At 38.1% G+C, this 26,675-nt stretch overlaps 1 protein-coding gene across 1 annotated transcript; it reads left to right on the top strand.

The window, feature by feature from the left end:
- The first annotated feature begins 11,962 nt into the window (after nucleotides 1-11,962).
- Nucleotides 11,963-18,004, top strand: plvapa (plasmalemma vesicle associated protein a). The gene is made up of 7 exons (XM_085439281.1): nucleotides 11,963-12,127; nucleotides 12,214-12,616; nucleotides 13,868-13,931; nucleotides 14,039-14,748; nucleotides 15,589-16,219; nucleotides 16,359-16,416; nucleotides 17,680-18,004. The coding sequence occupies exons 2-7, from the start codon at nucleotides 12,221-12,223 to the stop codon at nucleotides 17,711-17,713; spliced, it is 1,893 nt and encodes a 630-aa protein (XP_085295407.1). The 5' UTR covers nucleotides 11,963-12,127; nucleotides 12,214-12,220; the 3' UTR covers nucleotides 17,714-18,004.
- Nucleotides 18,005-26,675: the final 8,671 nt, after the last annotated feature.

Genomic DNA, 26,675 nt, shown 5'->3' on the forward strand with positions numbered 1-26,675 from the left:
TTTATTTTTTAAGAAGCCAAGCGAGGTAGCATCGAGGTGAACTTTAGTTCCCAGCGCAAAAGCGCACTGCGCCGTGAACGGTGCTCTTTGATCCCGCGTACATGCGAGCAGTTCTCCCGAGAACACTTATTGTGCTAGAAAATAGAGGTTACCATTTAATGGTCACTGCTCATTTCTCAGAGGTCCTCTGTTTTCAGCGCTTTGTTGCTGCACACGGTGTTTTGTGTCGGAGGTTACCCCGAGAGGTCAAGCTGACTTTCACGCCCCTTGCCACGCTAAAAGCCCGGGGTCAGATTCCGATAAAAGGGTTGGAGAGGAGGGACGACAACCTCGGATAAGAGCTTCAAGAGATAAGTGATGAATCTGCTTGTAAACTGCGCAGCTTCATGGGGGTCGCAGTCGAAGATATGGATAGATGAAAGTGCCCTGAGAGATCCCATTATATGCAACTTGTCTTATCTAGAGATTGTGAAGGTATCTCCCCCCCAACCCCACCCTACTGACAAGCAGCTGGTTAGCCCCACCCCCATCTGCACTTTTATTGCATTCCTAAATATAAATCCAGCTTTACCGCTCTCCCCCTGCAGAACACTGTGTGTATTTGTGTGTGTGTGTGATAGAGAAGCATTGTCCTAACCATTGTGCAGCTAATGGGTCATCAGAGGTTTGTGTGGGAGAGAGTGTGTGTTAATTTGAATGAAAGTCCCTTTAATTAGGCCTCTGTGCCTGCTTATTGTCACTTCTTGTGTTGAGAAAGATTAGGCTTGTCAAATAAAAGGCTGCTTATAAAAGGAGTGTGTGTGGAGGGAGATGAGATACCCAGCAGGGCCGATAATCAATACTTTTTGTATCTGAAAAACAGTAAATTTAAAGAGTTCCCATTAATTGCCCTGTCGTTAGATGTCAGAAGATTTTCAATTTGGCATTGCAGGTCAGAGGATGTATTACAGGTTGATTTACGCAATCAAAAGAATGTTAAAACCATTTTTTTCTGAGTGTTTTGTGTAGCTTTATCGCATTATAAATAATGCTGTCAGTAATATTTTAGAGCTCTTGTGGATTCAAACCCCTGGATTCTGAACTTTTTAGTTTTTTTCCCTTTTTTTGGCCTTTATTTTGAGAGGTTAGTACAGGGAACAGGCAGGAAACAGGGAGAGAGTGAGAGGGGGATCTGACACACAGGAAGTGGTCTGACCTGCACGCAAGCTGAGGCTCCGGCAGTAGCCTTTGGCATTTGTGTCGCCTCCTCAACCGGCGGAGCTTTAACAGCACCCAACTGCCCTTCTTGTATGCCATTATCCATGCAGGTTCAGCATTAGCGCACCAGATCGCTGCCACTGACATGTTCTGTCTTCAAAACATGTCAATGGCATCTTCCTAAACTCTCAGTTTTAAAAATGTCAATAATAAAATTGTCATTTACAGAACCCGAATAGCATTTCGCACACAACAGGTGTGACATTTAAGATCACTTTTTGCAGAAAACAATGAGAATATTTTACATTCTCGTCACTTCAACGCCAGCGTGTCTGTCCGATTTAATGCTGCTACTGGGGGCAGCAGAGGTGTGACCTTTGGACTTGCAGGATGTGATCGCTCCCAGCGAGAAATCCAGAAATGCAAGACTGTGAAAAATATCTGTCAAGCAGCCAGAACAACAGACACAAACGTGCATACACATAAAATAGTGAAGTCTGACTATCTAATAGCAGTTTAAACATTTTGGAGATTCTCTTTAGGTCAACAGGGTCACGCTACTCAAAGTGCAAAATGCTCCCAAATTGGCATGTTAACATATTGAACATAAATAAATGAAATAGAATATTGTTTTATTTGTTCAACCTTTTGAGCACTGCTTCTGTGTACAGTGGTCCGTTGCTATGATGCGGTTCACTTTTCGCGGCCTCGCTGTTTTGCGTATTTTATTTTTGCATGCTTTTTGTTTTGTTTTTGTTTACAGCACGTCCTGATCGGCTGTAGACCATTGTCAATCAATCTCCTACATGCCATGTCTCCAGCTTGTCAAATTTACATAAATCTTCGATCGCTAGCAGTGTAACTCTGAAGTGCTGTACTTTATGTTTGTAAATGTTTTGCACCTTCAAAGGCACCTACAGTAGCACCCAAAAGGCAGAGGAGGATGCTAACCATCGCCGAAAAGATTGGACTTCTGGACATGCTAAAGGAAGGTAGAAGTTACCGTAAGCGAAACAAAACAGTCAGATAAGTCCAACTTTACTCAACTCATTCTTCTTGCTTCCTCTGCTCCCGTACCATTGATTCATTAATGTTGAATTCTGTGGCAGCTGCTCTATTCCCATCTTCTGGACCTGAAAACAAGGTTTGATCTTTGGTTTTATTCTATGATACTGGAAATATTTTTCTACTAAGATTTGAACTTTGAGGGTGTTTAAACAAGAGAGAAAAGTGTGAAAATGTTCATGCCTGTCTGAGAAAAGTGTACAAAGTGTGTAGTGAGGGGTTTTACAGCCTTAAAACATCTATAATAATTGTAAAAAATAAAGTTGGCTACTTCGCAGATTTCACCTATCGCAGGTTATTTTTAGAACATAAACGAGGGACCTCTGTACACCTGTTACTTGTATTACACTTTTGATTGGTGTAAGAAAGTCAGTGAAAGTTTTTTTGAAGAAACAGAAAAAAAATCTAAATTGGCATCCATGAATAAAGTTATTATCTCTAAATTTTGACTTAATATCTCAAAATTAGAGTAAGGGGCTTGAAAATGTGTCCTACGGATGGCAAATTTTTATCTATTTTTTTCCAGTCCCATGAAAATCAAAACATTCCCACAGGCAGAAAAAGCTTCCATAGACAGTCACATCAAGTGAAAGAGTCAAATGTTTCTGATGTTTGCCGAAAATTATGAATGTAGAGGTGATGCAAACAGTGAAAATCAGAGCATTTCAACTACACTACTTTTTTGATGAGTTCATACTCCGATATGACTGACAGCTGCCAGCAGGTAGATCCAGTCTTGCAACAAGCAAGCAAAGGTTGGTCACCTGTAATAAACAGCACTTGTGATTTTTAGCCCAGTCTGTTCTTTAAAAAATAATGTGTGTGTGACCGAAATATCTATGAACGTCACCTCTCTGAGATGAGATACACAGATTAAAGGAAAAAAAGAGCTTAAACTAATTTAACCCCTTTAAAATTTTAAGCGCAGTCTAGATCAGCAAACCATTTCCCAGGGTCCCTCAATGTTGAGTTTTCACGCACCAACATCAGTAATTATAAATAATTAAACAATCGCACACCACAGCAGGCAAGCATGCATTAGTATGCACCACCATGATGATCTTATGTTTTCCATTTCCTCTGATATTGCCTTGATGACGCTCTTTTATATATATATATGTATGTATGTATCTATATATATATATATAGATACATACATATATATATATATATATATATATATATATATATATATATATATATATATATATATATATATATATATATATATATATATATATATGTATATATATATATATATATATATATATATATGTATGTATATATATATATGTATGTGTATATATATGTGTATATATATATATATATATATATATATATATATATATATATATATATATATATATATATATGTGTGTGTGTATATATATATATATATATATACGTGTGTATATATATATATATGTATGTATGTGTATATATATATATATATATATATATATATATATATATATATATATATATATATATATATATATATATATATATATATATGTGTGTGTGTGTGTATATATGTGTGTGTGTGTGTATATATGTGTGTGTGTGTGTATATATGTGTGTGTGTGTGTGTATATATATATATGTGTATATATATATATATATATATATGTGTGTGTATATGTATATATATATATACATATACACACACATATATATATATATATATATATATATATATATATATATATATATATATATATATATATATATATATATATATATATGTATATGTGTGTATATATATATGTATATGTATATATATATATATATACATATACACACACATATATATATATATATATATATATATATATATATATATATATATATATATATATATATATGTGTGTGTATATATATATGTGTGTGTATATATATATGTGTGTGTATATATATATGTGTGTATATATATATATATATATATATATATATATATATATATATATATATATATATATATATATATATATATATATATATACACATATATATATACACACACATATATATATATATATATATATATATATATATATGTGTGTGTGTGTGTGTGTGTGTGTATATATATATGTGTGTGTGTGTGTGTGTATATATATATATGTGTGTGTGTGTGTGTGTATATATATGTATATGTAAAAATGAAATTGAAAACAAAATAAAATCTATCATAAGAAGAAAAATGTAAGTGTGCTTTATTTAACAAAAAGTAATAGATTGTAACAGCACCAGCAGTCTGTAACATACTGAAGAATCTGAAGTACTCGGAGCATTGCAGTGCCTCGTACACGAACACTGTGTCTTTGTATAGCTGGCTGTGGCTTCTTTTACTGAGGTAAGAAATGTCCAAGTTTGTTACGGATCCGAGGAACCAAGTGAACAAGACACAGCTGAATCCTTTCTTCAAGGTTAAGCAGCCTGATTGGGGTCAGAGTTGGTGAATACATCAAATGCTGACAAGCAGCTGGTTAATAGAGGACATGGCTAGCTAAAAAGGCCTGTTAGTTGACTTTACAACCCCATCACTAGACGGAGGCTTTGTTTGCTTTAAAATCACATCTAAATATACACAGTTTTACATCTCTACGTTTACACATGCATGTAAATCTGGCAGGTCTTGATGCATGCACAATCATCCAGCTCCGTAAATCCCAAAAGGTTGATTCAGTTCATGTGGACGTAACGTTTTCACGTATCCAGTGACTACAGTCCGAGACAGATTAAGTCACACTTGAACGAGTACCGAAACCTTTCTCCCACTGAAAACGCTACGGCCACATGAACTCAATCAACCTTTTGGGAAAAATCTGGCATGTTTTTATGTGGGCTCAAATATTTCATTTAAACTGTGCAAAAGTTTGACTTTTTCCTATACGTCTATCTACCTAAATGTCTCATTTCTATGGGATTATTGTCCATCTCTCAGGTTAGAGATGACTCTAGGTTATTCTCAGTAAATCATCTTATGCAATTCTAACATGAAACTAGTTTTCCAAGTCTTTAAACTCTGCTCAGAAAACCTATTTGTCAAATTTAAAATGATTGTTACTTTTTTGGCTTTAAGCTGCCAACTTTCCTTTAAATTTAAGTTTACGGGGCAGTTAATTGAACCGTTTGCTTGTGTAGACAAGTTGAAACATGAATCACTACTGTTCGTTAACATTTTACCTATTTAAGTTAACCTTTAAATGTCTCATGTTAGGCCATCCCTCTCCCCGAGGCATCCCCACCAAACTCTAAACTGATCTAAACTGTGTGCTTTCAACTGCATCAACATATGGAAAGTAGGTCTTTACTTAAAAGCAGTCGTGAGGCGTCTGTGTAGCCTTTTTTTTTTTTTTTTTTGGCAGGGATGCTGTTTTCATCACGCTCTGATGGCCGTCAAATGTTTAGACTTGCAGTGACAGCTTCGCCCTGAGACCAGCGTGACCTCTGACCTTTGAGGAATGGACAAGCCTGGTAACAAAAACAGAAGCCTTTTGTGTGGGTCAAAGGGAAAACATCTGCTGTGCTGAAGACACAGAGAGAAGGAGGGGAGGGGGATTAACTCCCAGGTATTCATCATTTGGTCTTTTCAGTCACCTCAGATGAGAGGTGCTTGGTGGGAACGTGCAGAAAGCCACTGTACATTCCATCATTACAAGCGAAACCCCCCCCTTCCTCCCGATAATTTCCCGTCTGCCTCATGGCTCAGCAGGAAAAAAGTGATTAAAAAACATAGATAAATACAATATATATGAGGGGGAAATTTCTTTGATATGAATGCTCCAGTCTTTCTTATCACATAACCGCAGGAGGTGCTGGCCACAGCTATTCTTTCATTTTTTATTTTTTTTTCTAAATTAAATTTGAGCCAGAATAAATGATCTGAGAGGATGGCACATCACAGGGCCTGTTGAGAAAATTCATTTCAGCAATTCTGTCTTTGATATCATCGCGCATTGTCGTGATAAATGAACGTCTGAATTTTTTAACCCCGCCGACGCGGTGCAGTGCCATTTAAATTCAGCTCAAGCTGGAGCGCAGACAACAAGAGCAGGTATTTCCACTTTCTTTGTGCACAAACTCTGCACATGCCGTTATTTAGCACCACCTTGTTTATTTGCCTTTCCGCGGTCTGATGATTGACGAAGGCATGTACCACCTCTTTCCTTAAGTAAGCCACCCAATACTGCACATGTTCAACATAACTGCACAATGTGCACATGAAACATCTCAAATCCTATGGTGTGATTCTGGGTGTCATCCAGGAGTTTTCATTAGGAAATAAGTTTGGGGTTTTTTGGGGTTTTTTTTGTTGGGGCAGATAAAACAGTATGCCAGGCAGGTGGTCCAGGAAGCACTGGAGTAAAAAAGAAACATGTAAATTAGATGCCTTTCCAAATATTTGGTATTAAAGTGAAAGCTGGACATTTTAGGGAATTATCGAGCAGTTGCCAGGCAACCAGCGGAGCCTCCAGGAAGTTAGTGCTCCCAGCCGACACATAACACAAACCCCCTCCTGGTAAAACTGCAAATTGTTTATACACTTTGGTGTGTATGCATTAGAAAAATGAGATGTAACAATTTAATTTGTGACTGTTGAGAGCTGAGATGAGAACAGCCGTCGAAGTTTCATATCTGTCACATGAAGGCACAGACAGGGCAATGTTAGCCTAGCTTAGCATGAAAGCTGAAATCAGATCTGGATGTTCACAGGGACCAGCACGAAGACAGGAAGCTACTTCAGAAGTAGCTTTGTTTACATTTTTACATTTTATCTTTATCACATCTCTTCACTGGGCAGAAGAAAATCCATCAACACAATTAAAAAGAAAATTAACCGCTCGTACACTGAACCCACTTTATTTCTGTGGCATTTAAGTAGAAAGTAGATTATGTTGAAAGTGAGCCTTTTTTGCTATTGGCTGGATTATGTTACCTGTGGTCATAAGCAAGCCAACTTGTATCAAGACTATATGCTACACAAGAAAGCAAATCAGATTATTTTTCAGATTTTGCCTTGAACTTAAGAAAGTGTGAGGGAACAAGCATTTGCAACATTAAAACTATCTGCCTAAAGTTGTGCACATTTTTCCTGTGCTACAAGATGGTTCTGACACACGTGAACATGGACACGGGACCTCTTGGGGTGTTCTGTGGTGTGTGGATCCTCTGTGTTTGCGCTGGGAATTCCAGTCTGCTCTCAAGTGAAACTGGAGATGGAAATTTTGATTTGGGTGGGATATGGAGAATGTGGAGGCCAGCTCATCATCACAGACAGAATAAAAGATGACATAGCTTCTAGGTTTGAAAAAAAAGTCAGTGTGCCTTAAAAGCCTTAAACCTGCATTCTCTCCAATGGCCAGCAGGAGGCGATTCCTTTGGATGCAAGTCAAATTCTGCTTGTATAAGAGTCTTTGGCCCTCACCTTTTTTTGGTCTATGACATTATTAAACATTTCCTTGATGGGTTATGAGCTGAATATTCTATTCAACATGATGTCAAACTAACAGTTAAGTCAATTTTGTGAATTTGGATCATTCTACGAGTCAGAATGAATGATAATCAGAGCACTTTGAATCATAAGCATAGAGTGTCCTCAGTCTGTATTTCAAATCACATTCAGTTTCAAAACACTGACAACAAAAATCCCCAGCTTGAGGCTTAATAACAGTACTTCACACATCAGCTGGTAACATCAGGACAGCAGTCATAAAACCATTTTTAGACAGGTGCTATGAAACTAAGTAACATCTCCATCAGTGATACACACAGCTGCTACACATTCAGATGTTCACATTTTTTTGGAGCACATTTTAAAAATTCAGCAGCACGTGCTGTATGAAAGAGTCAGTCCATCAAATATTAACTAAAAATCTGATCTAAATAACAAAAGCTGTTAATTAGTAAAACACAAATTTGTCCACAGCATTACAAAGAATTTATAATTCTGTGTTCAGCTCTTTAAATTGTCCTCATGTGTTGCAGTATTTTCACTGCTTTACTGTTCACATCTGTTTTCTTCTCATCCACCTCTGATTTTGTGGCTAAATTTTGGACATATGTTTTGCTGTGAAATTGCAGCTTTTCAAATACTTTTTTTTTGTATATATGGAATGCTTTTTAAGAAATATCCATCCATTCGCTTCCGCTTATCCTTCTCAAGGTCACGGGGGGTGCTGGAGCCGATCCCAGCTGTCATAGGGCGAGATGCACCCTGGACAGGTCGCCAGTCTGTTGCAGGGCTAACACTGCAATCAATTAACCTATCCTTGCATGTCTTTGGATGGTGGGAGAAAGCCGGAGTACCCCACGCAAACACAGGGAGAACATGCAAACTCCACACAGAAAGACCCCATGCCTGATGGTGGAATTGAACACAGGACCTTCTTGCTGTGCGGCAACAGTGCTAACCACCGTGCCACCGTGCTGCCCTTTATAAGAAATATATCTTTTTATAAGCAGCCAGTCTGCCCACTTTCAGAATTTTTTTTTTTTGCACGTTAAAATCTGCAGCAATATTTGAACATGAATATCTCAAAACCTATTAAAGATAAAAGACTGAAATTTTTATTGTCCGTTCTTACCATAAAAATGACTCAGGACCTGTAATCTGGAATAGACAAAAGAATATCTGTGTTTGGGCAAAGTAAATATAAAATAAATAAATAAATAAATCAAGCCATCCTGTAAAATCCCATATTTGAGCACACATTGATTTTAAAAAAAAAAATCACTAGTGTCAACTTCAGGACGTTATATTGTTGTATGTCACAAAAATACTGAAGGAAACATGCAGAATACTTTTAAACATGTTAGTCAAAAAATGAAAAAACATGCAATTTTTATCAAAATGTTAGGCTATATTGAGCAAATATGACAAGTTGTGACAAGATAGTCCTGCCTGGACAGAACAACATTCTCAAAGTTTTCTATTGGCACTCCAATTACAGCCAAGAAAATAATTTTGTTAAATAGGTGCATATTTTTCATTCATGCACATTGCCTTAGAGGAGTATAATAATCCAGGCAAAGCTTAAAAAGACTTTCCTGACGCTTGGAGCTGCTACACACACATGCATTCAGCCACTACATTTCCAAGTAGATCTGTGGCTGTAGTAGTGTTTATGTTCCTCTAAGTGGCAGTGTGTCCCATGACGATTACTGTATGTGACTGTCTTCTTGCTGCGCCATCAGGACAAACGTTACCTAAATGATTATCTCTTAAGATATGTCATTACTGATTACCAGCCTGCTGCAGGTAAATGTATTAGAAATCTGTCAGTTTTGGTACATTGTACACTGTAGAGGCCTGTGCTTAATGTTACTGTTTAATACATGAGCTGATTTCTTGACTTGACAAATTTGATATGTTTTAAAAATATGTAGGAAACTATAAAAGAATCCCATAATGGTAAACTGTGTGTAATATTTCACCCACACTAAAACGAAACTTTCACATTCATAAGATCTAAAGAATGTTTTCTTTATGTATCTGTAAGAATTATTTATATGTGCTCATATTGTAGCACCAAGGTTTACTTTAACCACTTCCAAATGTTTTGTTGCTCATTTGCAGAAGCAGTAATTCTGCATTTTAAGCGAACATGCAAGCAGCCCTCAGTGGATTTTGTGTGGGTGTATGCCCTCTCCAGTTTCAAGAAACACGAGCATAATGGAGGTCTTCGAGTTTCAAGGAAAATAAAAAGCACAATGCAATACCTTCTCTTTGGTCTCTCCAAACACCCCCTCCTGCCACATCAATTTGAAAGAAAAAACCGCTGGTGAATGACAGCGTGCAGCTTTTTTATAGTGTCTGGCTGAATTCTGATATTTTTATTTTTCAATAAAATAACTAAAAAATCCTGTTGAAGGGAAATATTTTCTTCCCGCCACAAGCCTGAAGTGTAATCTGGCACAAACATTTCAAGCTCTGTGTTTCTGTTAAAGGTGCTTAACCTCAGCTGCAGGAGCAGATGCTGCACACCTACATTAGCTGCTGCTGTGTGGGAGGGGTACACATTTGGCTTGTTCTCACATGAGGTGCTAGAAATTGCGGCTGTTTCACACTCACATGGGCAGCTGTTGATGACAGTTTTGAGGCTGAGAAATAAACAGAATTTGGTTTAAATAAACTGTTTTTGCAGTAACGTCTGCATTTTCTAACAAAAAGACCTTAAGCGGCCTCTTAAAATCATCGTTAATCATGACTTTAAACTTTTTTTTTTAAATCATGCAGTCAAGTGAAATATAATTGTTATGCTTAGATGGCAGGTCTCTCTTGGAAAATGAGGAAATGAGAATTTTTAATCTCAATGAGATTTTTTTACCTGTATAAACAAAAGACTAATAATAATTTTAAAAAAAAGATTGCTCAGTTATGTCAAAAAGTTTTTTCTTGGTTGTTGTTATTTTTACAACTGCATGAAGATCCAAATGTCTACCATGTTCTGAGACAATTCAATTAAAATACTTCTTTTTTAAATTACCAATATTAATGGCATAAAATCTCTCAGATAGATAAGGACTTTATTAAGTGCACACTGCAGATAAAATGGTCTTTATTATAAATATAACATTATCTACAAGAAATATTTTCTTGATTGTTAACGGTCAACTCAAACACTTAATATTTGATTTATAGTCTTTGTGATGGGAGTCCTGCTGGGAAAGACGCACCCAAAGCAAAGAAATCACACAAAACTGGACCCTATGAGCCCTTCCTGTTATTTATGTCACAAAGGAACCTGAAATTCACATGCAAGGAGATTTGCTCATGTTCAGTGGCAAAAAATGGTGTTGAACCACATTTTAGTGGCTCATCACCATCACCACTGGAGTCCGACTTCACTCCGGGCTTCACGTGTTTAGCGTACGCTGGAAGTAAAACATAGCTCTCTGTGCTGCTCGACCAGGTCGGCATCACCATGATTCCAAAAATAAAAATAAAATGGAAACCGGACCCACCATCTAGATATTAAAAAAAACAAGCAAACCACTTCAACCTCAATTAAAACACCCTTATTATTTGTGTAATCTGTATCCTGTGTTTGTTGAGTCTTTTCTGTAGATTCTTGGCAGCTTTGGACATCAGCAATTCCTCTGCAGTGTGCCACTTCCTGTCAACCATGTCAACAATAGCGTTCAGGACAAAAGTTGGGATTCTCACTCTTACATTTCATTTTAAATCGCGCGTGTGTGTGTGCCTTAGTGCATGTTTGTGTTATGACAGAGGGAAGTGTGCTGACGTCATTGTGTTGGACTGAGACTCGAAGCATCAAAGAGCCACAGAATAAGACTCTTAGAGGAGCATCAGGAGCCATTGTCCTCCTTGTCAGCTGCGTGATGGAAATCACTGTTTATGATCCCATGAAAGATGGATTTGACAGATTTACAGGGAAGCTCCACACATTCAGTCCAGTGAGGTCCTCGGAGCCCATTGGTATTTGGGGTTTTTCAGCAGGCCTTAAATTCTGACTCAACCAATTGCAATGAGGTGCAGTTCGCAAATTACAGTAAGAGAATTTATTTAGTTTTTCCCAAGAAAACATCTGGCTCATAAAGCATGCAGAGAGGTCATCGTGTGTTTGATAAACTCTGCATAGGTGTGGGCGGCCAACGGAGGGAGGAGACTGGGAACAGGACCATTCCCATTATAGGAAATGTGTGGCCAAAGGTGTTTATAAACCCTTGCCCAAGTTTACAACCAGCACACAATCGTTTCTATTCTCTTGTAGCACAACTGCAAAGAGGAATCTGGTCAGGATCTGCAGCATATTGGGCTTCACTGGAAGACTTTACAAGAAATGGGGTGTGAAATCAGCCGGACAGTCTGAAATAATTCAGCATTATCATCTGTCTCCTGGTAACTCTCAGATCTTGGACTTGCTTTAAGCCCTTCGTTTTGTTTTGTTTTTGGTTTTTGTTTTGATTTTTTTTACTCTGTTTTAGAGCACCCATGTACAGCAGCGGCTATTCCCAGGTCTCCAAGCACAGCCCACAGGCTAAAAAAAAGATGCAGTACCGCTCCAGCAGCAAGAGTTGCGGCTACTACATGCGCATCGTCTTCTTCTTCTCCTCGCTCATTCAGTCTCTTATCATAGTTAGCCTCGTGCTCTTTCTTGTCTATGGTAAGACGCAGGACTCTACATGCCAAGAACGCACGCAGGACCTTGAGGAGCGCTTCAGTCAGCTATCCTTGGAGAATGTGGCTCTCAAGAAGCAGAGGACAAACTTGACCAATTTCCTCAATGTCACCCTGACTGCGAAGGCTCGGCTCGACTCTGACCTGACAATACTGCGTCAGTACACCAATATGTCAATTCTGTATTTCCACGAATGCGATCAGAAGCAGGTGAGGAACTGAGCTTTTTACAATACCGATATCTTTCTTCTATGTCTACCTTCTTATGTGTTATCTAATTTAATTTATGAAGCTTTCATCTTTTTAATAAGTAAAATTACAGATGACAGGAAAAGATGATCAATACACCTGCAATACTTTAGCCAAGTTGATGCAAAATAATAATATACTTAATAATATTTCATTTGTGCTTCACAGCTTGATGAACTGCACATTAACAATAAATCCACAGGTTCAAACATACAAACTGTCAAATATACGGTCTTACATTCACTCCTGCATGCATGCTTACGCACACACATCAGAAAAACAAGAATAAAAAAAGCTATAAAAATGAGCTTTCATCATTCATTCAAAGCAAACCACATATTCAGCCAGGCTGAGGATGGCTGTTCCAGAGTCTAGGAGCCACAACTTCGAATGGCTTTGTACCAACTGAGCATTGTTTAAATGCAACAGCTTACCTAAGTATTGCTGACCATTTCCATCTCTTTATGGCCAAGCTGTACCTATCTTCTGATGGTCAAATCAGAGCTCTACATTGATATTAATGAAATTTGAAAATTAATTCTGAATTTCTCAGTGAATGGCAGCAAGATTAAATGTAATATTTGAGTGCTGGCGAGTTTTTTGTTTGCACCAGTTGGAGACAGGCTAAGGAGGACACAGAGGTGTACATTCAGTGATTTACGATAATCTGGACAGGGGGCGGCACGACAGAATGACTGACCTCCTCAGAGAAGCTGTCAGGTCCAAACACCAGAACCTCAATTTTGCTGGCATTAGGATGCAAGAAATCGAAAGATATCAAATTAGTAATGGCAGTGAGGTATTTACCCAAGGTGGTTATACACGTTAAAAGGTGAAAGTCTATGATAGTTGTACCTGTATTTGAGTTTATGGGCCATGCTGAGGGTTAGGTAAATGTTTGTAGATAAATTATATGAACCCCAGTGGTTAGGGTGAAGATGGTCCTGGTAAAAAAAAAGCTCCAAGAAGTTACGCATAAATTTGTCCACAAAGGGAATGTGTCCATTCCTGCTGTATAAAAGTTGGCAGAGACCGCTGAACTTCACACCACCAAAACTGGAGATGAATCAAAATGATCATAGATCCATAGAACTTTAGCTCAAATATTTCTTGCGACTGGCAAACCTGAAGTTTTAAAAATGTGTTTTTTCACTCTGTTTTAGAACAAATCCCTAACACTCTGTTTTGTTTTGTTTGTATTAATGTCAACAGCTACAGCTCAATACTGAGCTGCTCTCATGCAGACTCTTACGATCCTCCCCATGCCCCATGTCAAGTAAATATGATATGTCTTCAGTGCAAGCCCCAAAATAAATACATTAATGCATTTCATGCAGCTGTGACTTACTTTGTATGTTGTTTTTCTTTTCTATTTTTTTAAAGCTACAAATTTTAATACTTGTAACTGTGGGGTGATGGTCGAAGAACTGAAAGCTAGGTTTCAGCTTGTGAGTTCCAACTTCACTCAGTCAGTGCAAGCCATGAAGATGGAAATGGAGGAGATTGCCAAAGAAAGGGACAACCTCAACTTGGAGACCATCAAGCTGAGGAGGGATATCGCCACAAAAGAAAAGCAGCTGCAGATCTACGAGAAAACATCCAAAGATGAGTTTTCCCAGTCCTTGGGTTCGGTCTACAATGTTTCCAGGGCTTTTCTGCACAAGATCGATTCGCTCTTCCCTGCACACATTGCCTTCCAGATCACCTGTCCGAAACAGAGGGAACACCTGGAACAGATCCGCTCCAACTGCACCAACCTGTCCAGAGAGGTGGAAGACAAGCTCCAGCGTTACATGAACACCGTGGGAAATCATGTGGCAGGCATCCAGCATGAGAACATCCGCTTGAAGGCTGAAAACTGGCGATTCTCTGAAGACTACCGCTCGTGCAGCAAGGAGCGCGCAGGCATGGTTGAGCAATACAAACAGAACCTAGACAAACTTCAGCAGAAGCACGATCAGGACCAGGAGAGACTCCTGAAGGAAAAGAAGAGGCTAAGCGGAGAGAAAGAGGTCTTAGAAAGCACCGTCAATTATAAAACTAAAGCGATTGAGAGCCTTATGCAGCAAATCGAAATTCTCAACAAGTCCAAGGTAAGAAAAAACACTCAAGACTGATCGATATGCTACACAAGCCCCGCTTTTTGAGCTTTTTTGTGTTCTTAAATATCCAAGTTATGTAAAAACTTGGATATTTCAGGAAAAAAAAACCCCACTTAGTCATCAAAAACCTAATTTAATTTTCAACTGAGTCCTTCATCCTTCCAAAGCTTTTCTCAGGGGTACTCAGTGACAACTGCAGACAGAGATTCATGCTATTATGAAAAGTGATCCCATGCAATTTGTCTTTGTCTGTATATTTTGTTGTAGATTTTCCTATAAAACTATTGATAAGTGCAATGATCTGCATTTATTGATACAGCAACTAGCTGATTTTGTGCAAAAACGTTAGCACTGCTGTTAATGACAGCCTCTGCAGTACAGAGCAAGTGCAGGAATGCTAACATAGAAAAAAGCCCATGCCTCACCTCTTTGAGATAATGAGGTGTTATATAAGGTGGATGAGATCAAAGCAGCATGACTGGTTGTTGGAAATGATCCAGCCTCAACTCCAGCAAGTGCAGAAGATGAGGGGGGAGCAGGGTATTGTCCGCCAGTAAAAAACTAGAGGGCAAAGAGGTGAAAGCAGGCAAATGTTTCTGCCTTTCGTGTTAAGTGTCTGCTATGGTCTGAGGAGAAAATTTGAACCTAGATGTGAAGCTTAGTGCAGTTTTGTGATTACTGAGGAAAAATTGAGTTTTTTCTTAAAGCAGAACTTGATTTCATTGTTTTGATATTTTCTCTTGATTCACGTGTTTTGTTGTGTTATACATGAATGAAAATTGAAGGCTCTATTTTCTCTCATGTTTAAACGGACCATTTTTTATTTTTCAGACAGGGTTTGCTGGAGCCCTGGCCCATCAGCCAGGCACACCAGTACAGAATCGCTGGGGTGTCGGCTCTAATTCTCCAAGCTCTACCAGTTTCGGTCAGCAGGGTAAGACAGGGTCAACTGGACTGTTAGGCCAAGGTTATAGCTCACTTGGATCATTCAATAAACCTGCATCAACTCTACTGGGTGCAACTGGAGCAAGCTCCTCAAATACACCCTTGTCCACTGGGTCAAGAGTCAGCTCTCCTGGGTCAGGACTTAACAATCCAAATCTTAGCTCAGGTGGAATAGGCTCAAATAACCCATTATTGAGTGGGAGAGGCTCTTCTTCCATCGGGTCTTCCTCTGGGTCATCAGTGTCTACTCCTAACCTCAGCTCAAATTCGTTTTCCTTGAATAAGCAAACTTCAAATACAAGAAGCTCTGGCTTAGGATTAGGTTCATCATCCTCCTCTTCCTCCTCCTCCTCATCATCATCATCAACAAGTAAAACTACCTTTGGGCTTCCTTGGTTTGGGAGCAGTAACTCAGGTCAAAGTAAAACACCAAGTATACCAGGGAAAGGAACATCAAGTGGTACCAGTACTGGAGCTGGATCGCCATTTGGTGCAGGAAAACCCAATGGAATGACAGGTACACCCCTTGAGCATAAATAAATACATTTGTTTTACTCTTATTTATTATTCTCACTGTCAAACATCTAAATTTATATGATTAATAACTCATGGCGAGGTCATGATAAATCACTATTTTCTTATCTTTTAACAAATAGGCAACATCGCTCAGCACATACAAAATCTACAACGCCTGATCAACCCGCCTGGCCCACAGTAAGTATTGTATTTATTCTCTGAGGATTATGAGTTATTGCAAGTGTTGTAAGTTGCTGATTGCTGAGTCCTCCTACATGACCAGGAGGTGAGCAACCAAGATGGCGCACGGGTTCATCTTGAGCCCCTGAAGGTTCTTACCGATGTTGCTAAGTGAACGCCTAGCAACAGGCTAAAATGACCTCATTTAAGCATTTCTCCACCTATCTATCTGCGTCTGCATCCACAAAAGCTGAATGGCACATGATATATTATTGCATCATCGTGTTACCTAGCAACCACGTAGAAATAGGTTAAAATGACCCTTTTTATGCATTTATAAACATTATAAAAGCATTGCATCATTTTCCTTTCACGGTCAGCAGGCCAAATAATACTGTAGAATAGGCATGTACTGGTATTGTTATTATACTAATGTTCAAAAAAAAGAAAAGTGCAGGTTCTTAAAGAAAGGCGCAGGGCAATAAAATATGACACTAAATGATGTAAATGACCATTATTAATGCAGGATTATTTAAAAAAATAGTTAAAATCAACATCAGCCATCACTTGTGTTTTACTTAATGCTGAAAAGTGTGCTGATTAAAGAAGCAATGACTTTGACTAGTTGAATGTCAGCCTTTTGGGTTTGATTATAGAATCATAAAGACATACAACAGGGTATAATACTCTGTTCACAAACCTGTCTAGCTCTTACTAAATTAAGTTGCCAGCTGAAGACCTGCAAGTCACTCAAACTAGAAACACTAGTGGGTTATTTGTGCACCAAATAAAATTGAAGAAGCAATGCAATTGCTTACGTGTGTGAATGAGGCAACAACCTGTGTGGGTTTAAGTCTGCTAAAATAGCCAAGGTAGAGCATTTTTTTAAGCAAATGTGCTGCTTCTTTAATCAGCATGACAGATTTTAGCCTCTGCTAATGTGATTAATTGGCCTTTTTAGACAAACCAGTTTTTTTTAGGTAACACAATGTTCGATGGAACACCTTACCAAAAAAATTTGGATTTTGGTAAGCGGTGGGGTAAATACATAAATGTTTTAAAATAGCTTTATAGGTTATTTCTAAATAGTTTATATCAAAATTTTCTAGAAGACCCTTGTGTATTACACAGATTATCACCAAAGTTATCCTTTAACAAAATGTTGCAGGTTTGATGCACTTCCACTTTATATACAATTACCAAATTTTTGTCTTTCTTTCTTTCTTTCTTTCTTTCTTTCTTTCTTTCTTTCTTTCTTTCTTTCTTTCTTTCTTTCAACAGAGAGAAACAAGAAGTCTCCAGAATGCTGGGTTAACCATATCATTTTTATAATCTGTTGTTATCTGTTACACATGGCTTCTCATATTGAGTTCTCACATTGTCTATACATAAAAGTACTGTATAATACGCTCTGCTTACGACAGGTAATGTTTCAGTATGCATGTATGAAATACATTCCAATAACTTGCACTTTTACATTTAAAATGTGAAGCTTTGTCATGCGTGTATGAATAATGGCATCTAGTATTTAGTATATAGTATTTTTACACTGTAAATACAAAGATAAAAATAAAGGTTTTGTTTAAGCCTAAGCATGTAAACTGTGCCTCTAGTCTCCATTTCTCTGTCTCCTTGTCTTGTTCTTTATAAACAAAGCTATTTAAAATATTATCCCATTCAGATCCGGAAAGAACTGTTTGTTTCTGTGTGCGTCACCTATTGTGTAACTAATTGTCTGCAGCTGACTCCCAAGCCCCTCCTGTGACAGCTTATTGGCAACACGGTTTAATCCTTCCAACATGTTTATGTTTACCTGCCAACTTGTTAGTATGGAGGCAGAGAAAAATGGTAGGAATCTTTTGACAAGCACTTAAAAACAGTGCGTAACCTCCTTACGGCAGAGAACACGGATATCCATAATCTAAATAAGATCTTAAAATACCTCTCATTGAAAAAGAAAAAAAACAGGTGGGAAAAGACGGAGCAATCGCTACATGATGAGTGGTCTGACCACACCTTAAACAACCTTAGACATAGCAATCAGATTTTATCTTCTTTCTCCGATCACAGCCTGAATATTAATACAACAGCTTTAATACAGACAAAAAGATAAACAAAGCTACTGGTCTTGGATTCGTTTCATACAAAGGTTCATTTTATTTGGACCCCAACAGTGTGGAGCCAACATGGTCCAGTGGGGAAAAAACATCTTGAGAACAGACAAACATCCTGTTCAAAGAACTGTGAAAGGATGGGGACATGCTGTTAATTCAAGAATCAAAAGGGTATTTGTATTGGTGCCAATTAAATACAGCACTTAGGCTTGGGCGAGAGGGATAGGATATCCTTTGTTTAACAGTAGTGTTTTCCACATTTAGGATGTGAAATGCAGGAGCGCCAATCAGGGTATTAAAGGTCAGATGGTTGGATGCTACTGGGAGTCTCTTTATTGGATGCGATGGGACACAGGATGTGTTAAAACTACTTACTGGAAAATTATCTTGATGATGCTGGTCTGAGCAAGTCTGTTTCCTGTCATGTCATCTCATTTTCCTGCCCCGTACATCATTTGTGTATTCTATGTGCACAGTTCACCACTGAGCATTGTCTGACTGACACAGTGGTCAATAACAACAATTGTTATGCACTTTCTATAATTTCTCATCCAGTTCAGGCTTGTCATAGGGCAAGATGTGGGGCAGACTCTGAACAGACTACGAGGCTACAGGCATAGTTTGAACTTTCCCACCTTACATTCTTTAAATTTAATTTATGCTTGAACAACTCCCTGAAGGTTATTGTATTTATATCATTCCTTTTAACAGAGCTCAAAACAAAGTATTATAAATATGTTAACATGTCATAAAGTGAACAGACCAATAGGACATACGAGATATACTTACATTCGAGCAATGCATGTCACTTTTTTTTCAAGTTTTCTGTCACTTTGCCAAAACTGGACACAGTTTGAAATAAAGTGTAAGCAGCCTATCCATACATGTCCTGTTTTTTTTGTTTGTTCTTTTCAGTTGTTTAGGTTTTTAAAAATCTTTTAAAGCCTGAAACATGACATAGTTGCCAGGAAAGTTTTAGTGAACCATCTGACCATTTGTTTAAAAAAAGAATTAAATTTAATGCTACATGAATGCTACATCTGGCAATTTTTTAATTGCTTGTCTCAAAAAGTCACAAAAGACATGTATCAAATACGATACACTGGGTGTTTAAGCAGGTCATTATTAAGGCCAGATGTACGTCTGGGTAAAAGCTAATCCAGCACATGGTCAGGTTAAGACTAGATAACATTCACACACTCAGTGCTGGCTGTTGACTGAGGATCTTGACCCTAAGAACTCTGGTCATTACTTACAAAAATATGAGGCATTTGTGGCACAGTCTGAAGGACCACCTCCCTCTACTTCCTAAAAGGCAGGAAATTGTAAGGGTGGTTATGATTACGACCTCCTTCCTCACCTGGGGCTTCAGGACTGTGACTCTTTTGTCTGTGCATGCTAATGTCCCCTTTTTTACTGTGACTTCTAATTGCATTTCCTGTCTGTTGGGCTGTAGCTGCCGTCACACGGCTGCCCAGGATGGAAAAGACATCATGAAGCAAAACCCCTTTTTTTGTCCATCAACACTGCAGAGACTAGAGGGGATTATGAGGCTTTTTCTTTTTCTTTTTTTTTTACATCCTTCAGAGCAACCCTGACCTTCACCTTGACTTCTTTCAGCAGAAATGTTATTGGAAGAAAGGCGAAGATTGTTTTGTTGTTAAAGACAACAGTTTGCTTTCATATAATCTTTGTTTTAACAGCTAGACCTTTATGTTTTTTGAAGAAACATGAAGTTCAAATGGTAACGTCAATATAATAAAATGTTCCACCTACAACTTTCCTTTAATTTACTGCCCCAACACAAAGAGCACAATAATACCTTACATTAAACTTTATATAGTAAATTATGTACAGACGTGTCTGTGTGTGTCTCTTAATTTAATGAAAGTACTAAGGCTGTCAGATTGTAAGTTCTGTATTTTTGTTTAATGTTATAGGCCTGTCATAAATCTGTAGTCTTCTACTAATTGGCAGGTTGATGGTTTGATCCCTTGTTTCTTCAGTCTGCATCCAAAACTATCCTTGGGCAAGATACTAAACCCCGAGTTTCTCTGTGATGTTAGATACAAAGCACTAAGGCATAGAAAGAAGAGTTTGTATCAACAGATGAATATTTTTTTTTATTTACTGGCTTTTGTTATCCAGTTGAAAAGCTTATGGTCAGGTTCAGCTTGAATTGCTGGACAGATGGAATTTCATCATGACTGATATCACTGAACTAACTGCTGGATCAATCGTTACCAAATGTTTGAAGCAAAACCGTAGCAGTTTCACTACTCTACATCCCAGAGATTGATTTCTCTGTCGAGTGCATATCAATTTAAACACATGTACAGTAGTTTTGCTCTAATGTTCTTTACGAACACCCTGGAAGTCAAATTTGTGCAGTTATTCACAGGCAGACTTCGACACTTTGTACTTTAAGAACAACACTTACCTCAAGATCCTATGATGACATCTCCTTTTTTCCATCAAACAGTCTTATAATAACTGTTAGTTTCCAAAATCTATTTGGGTTAATGAATTGCACTGAAACTAAAATTAAAACGTTGCAAGTTGCAGTCTGAATTGTCCTAAAAGTGAATGGCAGCAAATCACATATGGCCCAAGGTAAAAGCTAACATCAATTTGCAAAAATGCTCAACATGGAAAAGCTAAAGATTTTGTAGCTGAGATTAATGAAAAAAACATTTATCCTGCATTTGATTGGCTAATGAATCAAAGTGAAACGTAGACTTGATGATAATAAAATAACAATATATCAATGTGTAGTGAAAACGTGAAGCAGTTTGTTGACTGTCTTGTTGAGAGGCAAAATAACTCAACAGAAAGTGCTGCATAGCAGAAACATTTAATGTTGTCGGCTAGTGCATCTGCAATATGTAACAAAGGGAAGCCGTACAAACAAGAAACAAAAAGCAGGCCCACTCAAACCTGTTTACAAGAGGGTGCTGTTGATCTAATCAATTATCCCTCACATCCTGAGAACTCTATTCTACAGCAGGGAATATAGAGAAGGTTATTGATCATCCAGTCTGCTAAGGGTAACAGTAGGTGCTGTATACATTACACACCTTAGAGAGGACATCACTCATCACACAAAGCTCTTGAAGTTATCATATCTGTTTAGTTTGAGCAAAGCAGAAAATAATTAAGAAAAATTGGTGAACGCTGGGAAAAATACCCTCTTTCAGATGTCACCGATAATATCTTAAATTCATATGGGTACTTTTCAAAGGTCATGTGACTCCTGGAGTTCCCCATTTAAATCATAAAAAGTTATGACAGAGGTCTAGTGCTACAACCCGGTGCAACACGCTGATAACAAAATTGGTCTGATAAGAAACTCTGCCTCTCAGTCCGTGACAATGACAGCCCCTTCCTTACTTTTGCTTAATAAGTAAGGAAGTGCTTTTGTTTATCTCAGTGTGTCATAGACCTGTAGTGTCTTTCTTTCAATGCGATAAAAGGGTTACAGGTTCACATATTAACTTTGCAGCAGAGCCATCCTTCATGACGCTAACCTGTGTACTGCTTCCATCTAGTGTCTATGCCAGTGTATTGCTATACTACAGGGTGGGCCATTTATATGGATACACCGTATAACATGGGAATGGTTGGTGATATTAAAGTCCTGTTTGTGGCACATTAGTATATGTGAGGGGGAAACTCCTCAAGATGGGTGGTGACCATGGTGGCTATTTAGAAGTCGGCCATCTTGGATACAACTTTTGTTTTTTCAATAGGAAGAGGGCCATGTGACACATCAAACTTATTGGTAATGTCACAAGAAAAACAATGGTGTGCTTGGTTTCAATGTAACTTTATTCTTTCATGAGTTATTTACAAGTTTCTCTTTGTTCACAGCCATTGACATGTCGAAGAGGTTAACACGTGAGGAGCGAATCGAAATCGCAGTAACCGGGTCATTGCAGCAGATTTCAATGCAAGACACCCTACGAAACCACCCATCTCCCATGCTACAGTTAGCAAACTGCTTGCTAAGTTTCGTGAAACTGGTTCAGTGTTGGATTTGCCAAAATTTGGACACAAGAAAACTGTCACTGATGAAGAAACATCAGTTTCAACAAATAACTCATGAAAGAATAAAGTTACGTTGAAACCAAGCACACCATTGTTTTTCTTGTGACATTTACAATAAGTTTGATGTGTCACATGGCCCTCTTCCTGTTGGAAAAACAAAAGTTGTATCCAAGATGGCCGACTTCTAAATGGCCACCATGGTCACCACCCATCTTGAGGAGTTTGCCCCCTCACATATACTAATGTGCCACAAACAGGACTTTAATATCACCAACCATTCCCATGTTATTACGGTGTATCCATATAAATGGTCCACCCTGTAGAACACAAGGGTGTCATGAATGCCCGTTTATCTTTCTTTTGATTGTTTCATTTTTACCTGCCTGGAGGGTACACCAATTTACAAAGCAGGAAGTTAATGCAATTTATAAAACCTGAGGTTTGGTTTATTTTTTACCAAGTAGTAGCCTATACTGGCATACAAAGTCAAGAACAGAAAAATAATCAACAGTACTCCATTTTTATCTCTAACTTCAACTTACTTTGTCAGCGCTCAGCCGTGCTTACCTTTCGCTGCTGCTCACGTTGCACAGCCTGCTGAAAGGCAGACACAAGATCTCTTTCTGAGCTGAGGGACAATTTGTCAGGTCCATGTGCTGACATGACAGTGAAAACTGTGGTAGGCAAACAGCTGTGCCTTTGTGTGACAACAAAAGCAGAAGGTGTAAATGAATAATAGATTCAAATAGCTCTAATTATTGTATCGCTATCCGGCTGAATGCTTTCTTTTATACTGCTCGTGAAAAACGATGCACACATATTTAAATACAACGCCATATGCTATTATTAAAACCTTAATTATGACATTATTAATGCTTCATATTGTTTTTCTTCATAAAAAAAATAAGAACATTTACTGGGCTTGTTGATTGACTCACCATAAACCTTATAAGTTACGCCTTTATTCTATGCTATTATTGCCTTAATTCTTTGTGGTTTGGGTTCAACAAGGAGCTGGAAACGTTTCTCAGAGGATTTTGCTCCATATTGACATGATAGTGTTACACAGTTGCTGCAGATTCATCGGCTGCACATCCATGATGCAAATCTCTTCTTCCAACCACATTCCAAAGACACTCTGTTAGACTGAGATCAGGTGACAGTGGGACGGTTTGAGTTTAGATAACTCGTTGTCATGTTCGAGATGATCTCAGCTTTGTGACACTGTGCGTTATCATACTGAATGCAACCATCAGGAGAGGGCTACACTGCCGTCATAAAGGCCTGAACATGGTCAGCGATAGTACTCGGGCAAACTGTGGTGCTTAACTGATCCTCAAAACAGGCTCAAAGCGTGCCAGGAAAATATCCCCATGCATTTACACCCAGAGTTGTTACACCACCATCATCCTGAACTGCTGACACAAGGCAGGTAGATCCATGCTTTTGTACTGTTTATGTTAAATTCTGACCAAACCTTCAGGGGCACATATGCATGACTCTTTGTGGGCCCTCTTCCATTCTTGATCCATATCTTACATGATTTTATTTCATTTTATTTCAACAAATAATTTAGTTCATAACTGTACACAATAATCTGTAGTGTAGCCATTCATGAGCTGCCTTTAAAAACACATAAGACCAAAAGTCTGTTTAGTTTGAAATATCCCCACATTTCTACAATTATATTAGGTTTCAATGAGTTTAGCTTGGAGTATCCAACTTAGGGGTGTATTATTTTCTTCATTTATATTTCAGTATTTATTATTTTCTTGGCATAAAAAAGCTTAAAGTGCAATCTTAGCTTTCTAACATGCTCTGTCCTCTCCGCGTCCTTCCCATCACCCCAGGGTAACCTTCATTTTGCTCTCTCTTTTCACTTCCATCATCTTTTATCGCATTCAGGACTGATTGCAGCCCCTTAACCTTACAGCATCATGCTGCTTTCAACCTGTTTGGCACAAAGGCACATCAGAGGTCAAACCAGATCATCACGGCAAACCAGAATAACTATAAATGTACTTGTCTTGATCATTGTGTGTAAAAAGTGTAAATAAGTATCCATATTTACTTGTTTCCATGAAAGTCTAATGACAGTATTGTACAGGTCTAACAGCAGTGTGCTTACGATATGTGCGATGATGTAACAGCCACCATCTGTTAGTGTTCCTTTGATGCTATCAAACATAAAAGTTATACAGCAGTTTTTTGGTCTTGACTGGATGATTTAGCAGAACATGAAACTGTGAGCGTCTACGTGGATATGTTGGTGCTTCATAAGAACTAACCAAAGGTAAATAAATGCGTCCATCGCCATATAAGTGACTACTTATACTTTTTTTAAATATTAATTAAGGAGCATTGTATTATTTTAAAGTACTATTTCATCAGCCTTAAAAAACACTTGCTTAAAAATGCCTTGTTTACATCACGGCCTCACTGGTCCAACATAAGCTGAAGCTGAAGCTGCTATTGATAGAAAAGACTAGAATAACTTTAAACTGCTGCTACATGTGCTCACCTAGTATCACATAATCTAGAGAGGGACCTGCTGCTGCTTCAGTCTCTGGCTGTTTCTGAAATGAATATTCATGTGTTAATGAGTTAAGTCGTGCTGGCTAACTCTGATAGAACCACTGGCTCACTGTCTTTAGCAAACGCTCTTAGCTAAACCATTCTTAACCTGTTAGTTGTGCTCTGCTCACCTTTATTTTGAAAGAAGTCTGTTAATGGCTCATTTGCCTCACTTTGCTTTCTTTCCCTTTCCTTTCTTTTGATTCCTTGGTTAGAGAGATGACTTCAGGTATGCATTATCAGTCAACTGTAAAGTCGAGTCCAAGTGTGGGGTGAATGAAATGATTTCGTGTCAGGAGATTTATTCAAGTACTGCAAACAAAAACAAACTTGTCATTCCTGTAGTTGGGGCTCTGGGGAATCTGTCCAACTTCTTACTCTGCTACAACATCCATGCTACCATCCGAATGTCACAGACTCATCAGCCTTGCCAACGTTTGTCCAATTCTCTAGTTTTGGTGAATGTGTGTCAACTGTAGCTTCAGTTTCCTGTTGTTAACTGACAGGAATGACACATGGTGTGGTCTTTTGCTGCTGTAGCCCATCTGCTGCAACGTTCAATTTGCTGTGCTTTGAGAGATTCTCTTAAATCACATTTTTTCCTGATTCTAATACTCAGAAATGTGTCACCAGAGGGTGGTCAGAAAATACCAGCATGCACATTTATTTATGTTGATCTGAGCAGCAGAAAGTTCACAGAAGCAGTGGACCTGTGAGCTCATGAGAAATAAACGTGAATTTTGTTTTCTTCCTTCTTTAGTTTTATTAAAATTGTATTTGAGAATTGACTTTGTGCTTACTTAAATGTATGCAATGATGTCTTGGGAAATATTCATGTGCACTTCTATCGAACAGGGAAATGGTTAGTGTGGCTTGACCTAATTAAAATGTGACATCATTTTTTTTGGTTTTGTTTGTCTTGTTTTGTACATGAACAAACGTGTAAAACTCAACTTCATTATGACCAAATACATGACCCTTCCTAAAACCAACTTGTTAGTTGTGTCTAACCATAGTCGCATTTGCTCGCTATATTTTTAGTTGAGTGAGCAAATTTGGAATATGTAACTAGGCCAGCAAGTCACACAGAAAAAAAAATACAGTGAAATGAAAAGGCTTCCATATGCAGTCCAGAGCCACATTTTATAGATGCCAAAATAATGAGATATGACTCAGGGATTATTAAAAACATGACCATGTCAGACTGTCAGGTTTCTTAATTTACTGCTGTGTAATAAGCAAACTACTGAGTGTCACGTGCATACAGACTTGTATAGAAGCTGCTGTCACCACTAGACCCCTGGTAAGCCATGGTAACCACTTCCTCGGCTGCATTCTCCTGCTTGCAACCTCAGAAGATGATTTAAAAAGCAAACTAGTCTGAATTAATTTTTTTAATTCGCAAAAGACTCCGATGATATCCTGGGCAGAAAGAAGATTGATTTAAAAACCATTGGTTACGAGTTTACAATCAAAAGTATATTAGTTACAGATACAGGCCATTAAGTCCTGGTGATAACAGGCTATTAAGCTTGAGCACTG

This window comes from Copadichromis virginalis, linkage group LG18 (genome assembly GCF_057382275.1).
Source record: "Copadichromis virginalis isolate Kocher_CV1m ecotype Utaka linkage group LG18, C_Virginalis_male_GT1.1, whole genome shotgun sequence".
In the NCBI taxonomy this organism is placed as follows: domain Eukaryota; kingdom Metazoa; phylum Chordata; class Actinopteri; order Cichliformes; family Cichlidae; genus Copadichromis; species Copadichromis virginalis.

What these genes read in the sequence shown, in the direction of transcription:
- plvapa (XM_085439281.1), top strand. Translation starts at nt 12,221, where the DNA reads ATGTACAGCAGCGGCTATTCCCAGGTCTCCAAGCACAGCCCACAGGCT. An exon ending in ACGAATGCGATCAGAAGCAG is followed by an intron (nt 12,617 to 13,867) that starts GTGAGGAACTGA and finishes TAATGTCAACAG; the next exon opens with CTACAGCTCAATACTGAGCT. An exon ending in AAATTCTCAACAAGTCCAAG is followed by an intron (nt 14,749 to 15,588) that starts GTAAGAAAAAAC and finishes TTTATTTTTCAG; the next exon opens with ACAGGGTTTGCTGGAGCCCT.